General features: G+C 46.3%; 1 protein-coding gene across 1 annotated transcript; it reads left to right on the forward strand.

Moving 5' to 3' along the window:
* The first annotated feature begins 212 nt into the window (after positions 1–212).
* LOC142830487 (olfactory receptor 52M1-like) lies at positions 213–3,586 on the forward strand. Its single transcript, XM_089771828.1, has 3 exons — positions 213–600; positions 646–1,134; positions 3,459–3,586. The coding sequence occupies exons 1-3, from the start codon at positions 213–215 to the stop codon at positions 3,584–3,586; spliced, it is 1,005 nt and encodes a 334-aa protein (XP_089627954.1).
* Positions 3,587–3,859: the final 273 nt, after the last annotated feature.

Here is a 3,859-nt window from a genome sequence, read left to right on the forward strand (position 1 = left end):
TCAATGAGTCATGAGTCACCAACCTGCTTCACCAATGAGGACATTTTCTAGCAGTGTATGGAGTGTCTCATACTGACATTGTGTCTCCATCCAGGTATTTGTATTGAAACCATCACCTGGGACACTGGGCACATACCGGAAGTGAGGGGAATAAAAGGTACTTGTAGGAGACTCCATTCTGCTTCAGCGTTGGAAGCCAGCTCCCAGACTCCATGTCAGATTCTAACAAAACTGAATTCACCAACCCCTCCACCTTCATCCTGCTGGGCATCGCTGGCCTGGAGGCGGCCCATGGCTGGATCTCCATCCCCTTCTGTGTTTTGTACATTGTAGTCATCTTGGGGAATGTCGCCATTCTGTTCATTGTGAAGAAGGAGCAGAGCTTCCATGAGCCCATGTATTATTTCCTCTGCATGCTGGCCGTCACTGACCTGGCCCTGTCCACAGCTACTGTGCCCAAAACACTGAGCATCTTCTGGTTCAATTTTAGAGAAATTGATTTTGGTTCTTGCTTCACCCAGATGTACCTTGTTCACTGCTTTTTAGCGATAGAGTCTGGGATGTTCGCAGCCATGGCGTTTGATCGCTACGTGGCCATCTGTGATCCCCTGAGACATTCCACCATCCTGACAAATTCCGTTGTAGTCAGGATCGGCTTGGCTGTGGTGCTGCGCGGCTTCATAATCATACTTCCTATTCCCATCATGGGGAGTCGGTGGCCGTACTGCAAAGGCAACATCGTCCCTCACACGTACTGCAAGCAATTTTCTGTGGTGTCCCTGGCCTGTGCCGACACCCGCCCCACTAGTTACTACAGCCTCTGTGTGACATACCTTGTGCCCAGTGTGGATGGGTTTTTAATAGCCGTGTCCTACACCCAGATCCTCAGGGCCATCTTCCGACTGCCCACAAACGATGCTCGGTTCAAGACATTTGGGACATGTGGGACTCATCTCTGCGCCCTCTCAACCTTGTACATCCCAGACCTCTTTCTCTCCCTCATGCTTAGGATTGGTTCTAATTTGTCCCTGCCTGTGGTCATCCTCATGGCCAATGTGAAACTCCTGGTGCCCCCCCTGCTGCACCCCATCATCTATGGGGTGAGGACAAAGCAAATCCGTGACAGGCTGCTTTGTATAGTTACTCAGAAAAGGGCCTAATTTTCACTTCTGGTGCTCAGACTCACCTCGGTGCTTAGCTGACAGGTGACATGACGCTGAGCCCTCTTTCCTGAATTGTTTCCTGGACAGTCAGACAAATGCTGAATCCTTTCATGACCTGACATTACAGGGTCAGTATGAGACCCTGGGGGATCAGTCTAGGTAAAAGTCATTAAGTTGCCTCCTTCTGTATTGCTTGAAATTGTACCTCACCCTTTGGCAAAGCATTTCCACAAGCTGACTGTGAAGAAATATGTCATACTGTCTGTTTGTTATCCTCTGACAATTGATTTGGTGACCTCCGGTTGTGTTATAGGAAGGAATAAATAATATTTCCTTGTTCCATTTTTACGCAGCCTTCCTGACTTCATAGTTCATCTCATATCCTCACCGTCATCTCTTTTTCAAGTGGAAATGACACAATCTTTTAATCTCACCTATTCCATACCCCTAATTCTTTTCATTTCACTTTTCACTAACATTTCCAATTCTACCATGCATATTTTTTAGAGTGGGCTACCAGATCTACATGCATTGGTCCATACCGTGACACACTAAGGACAGCTGGCTCCAATAATTTCATGGAGGGAAGACATGCTGGGAGCTGAGTGAATGGTTTTCTATTTCCACAACCTTGTCCTTTTTATATCCATCTCTTTTTCAGGCTGAATAGACACAGTCTTTTTACTCTCTCCTTCTATAGAATCACAGAATCATAGAGCTGGAAGAGACCTCAGGAGGTTATTAAGTCCAGCCCCCTGCCCAAGACAGGACCAATCCCAAGTAAATCAATCCAGCCAGGGCTTTGTCAAGCCAAGACATAAAAAACTTTAGGTATGGAGATTCCACCCCCTCTCCAGGGAACCGATCCCAGTGCATCCCCACCCTCCTAGGGTATGTTTACACTACCACCCTAGTTCGAACTAGGGTGGTTAATGTAGGCAACCAAAGGTGCAAATGAAGCCTGGGATTTGAATTTCCCGGGCTTCATTTGCAACTTCGGTTGCCTACATTAACCACCCTAGTTTGAAGTAGGGTGGTAGTGTAGACATACCCCTAGGGAAATAGTTTTTCCTAATATCCAATCTAGACTTCCCCCACTGCAACTTGAGACCATTGCTCCTGATCCTGCCATCCGTCACCACTGAGAACAGCCTCTCTCCAGCCTCTTTGGAACCTCCATTCCAGAAGTTGAAGGCTGCTATGAAATCCCTCCTCAGTCTTCTCTTCTGTAGACTAAATTGTATCTGCAGAAAACTATGTTGTTCCCACATATTGCATACAGACCGGGTCACCACATCCTCAAGATGGTTTTGAAAAAGTCAATGAGGAAGTCTCACTCACTCCTTCTCAGAAGGCACAAACTAGGGATGGCCTTACAGAAGTAATCAGCCAATGGTGTAAAACCAAACCAAAGGAATTATTCACACAAGTCGACTTCCATAAAATGAGAGATTAATCAGATAGGGACTTCTTGTCTTGGAAAAGGGATGTCTAAAGGGGTCTGGAGGGAGGTCAATGCAATCATGATGAGTAGAGAAAATAAATAAAAATGTGTTCCACTATCATGTAGGCTTGGGTTCACCTAATGAAATAAATTATTCACACAACATAAAGCCAGCCTGTGGAAGTCTTTGCCAGAGCATGCTCTGTAGACCAGTACTATTAAAGGGCTACAAGAAGGAATAGATACATTCATGGAAGGGGCTGTCAACAGCTATTGGCTCATTCCTTCTGAAGCATCTTGCACTGGCCACTGTTGGAAGTCAGGATACTGATCTAGAGGGACAGTTCATCTAACTCAGTAGGGCCTTTGATAGAGCAGGTTAAAGGACTTTGTGGAAGGGGAGAGAGGCAGTTGGTGCAGAGGGAACAGCAGGAATCCTGAATAAGTAGAGCCATCTGAGACAGGGTGGCTGGAATTCAATTAAGGGCCAGATGAAGTTGATTGGGGCTGCATTAGGGCCTCTTCAAAAACCCACACTGTAGGGGAGGGAGGGAGTGAGAGTTCAGAAGGAATTTAGAGAGTTGAGAAGAAGAGTTGAGAGGAAGCTTGGAGAGTGAAGGAGGAGTTAGGAGATAGAGAAAAGACAACTGATCAGACTTGGAGGAGCTAAGCAGAACAGCATCAGCTCTGCTAAAGGCTGCAGGGAGACATCAAACACCAAACCAAGGCAAGCGAGTGTTACACTGTGCCCCCTAAACAGTGGGACAGTGCGCTGACCAAAGGTCAGGGGCCTAGGAGTGGGACTGACCCTGCCACAGGCTCTTGTTATGCTCTTATGTTCATACTGGTAGGGGATGGCATGCAGGAGTTGGACTGTGGTTATGTGAATCTGGCTACTTCTTCTGTAGTACTGATTGCTGAAAATCGTATTCCTCGAAGTTCTACCAAAGCCAAAGAGAAGAGGGGAGATTACTGGTGAAAAGATCATACATGGATGAGTAGAGGTTTTAAATTTGTTTCATAACACAGATATTGGGCTTCAGAGCTTCATAGAGTTCTTTCACAATTAGTCCCTAGATTATAGTCCCGTGTCAAAATACTCAATATCAGGATGGTCCAATCTATACCTGGATATCACAGTACTGTCACTCAAGATTCCCCTGACGAATCATAGAATCATAGCTCTGGAAGGGACCTCAAGAGGACATCAAGTCCAGTCCCCTGCCATCACAGCAGAAACAAGCACCATCTA

The sequence above is a fragment of the Pelodiscus sinensis genome, chromosome 1 (assembly GCF_052426305.1).
Source record: "Pelodiscus sinensis isolate ZL-2025 chromosome 1, ASM5242630v1, whole genome shotgun sequence".
NCBI classification, from domain to species: domain Eukaryota; kingdom Metazoa; phylum Chordata; order Testudines; family Trionychidae; genus Pelodiscus; species Pelodiscus sinensis.

What these genes read in the sequence shown, in the direction of transcription:
- LOC142830487 (XM_089771828.1), top strand. Translation starts at nt 213, where the DNA reads ATGTCAGATTCTAACAAAACTGAATTCACCAACCCCTCCACCTTCATC. An exon ending in TGATCGCTACGTGGCCATCT is followed by an intron (nt 601 to 645) that starts GTGATCCCCTGA and finishes ATTCCGTTGTAG; the next exon opens with TCAGGATCGGCTTGGCTGTG. An exon ending in AATCCGTGACAGGCTGCTTT is followed by an intron (nt 1,135 to 3,458) that starts GTATAGTTACTC and finishes TCATACTGGTAG; the next exon opens with GGGATGGCATGCAGGAGTTG.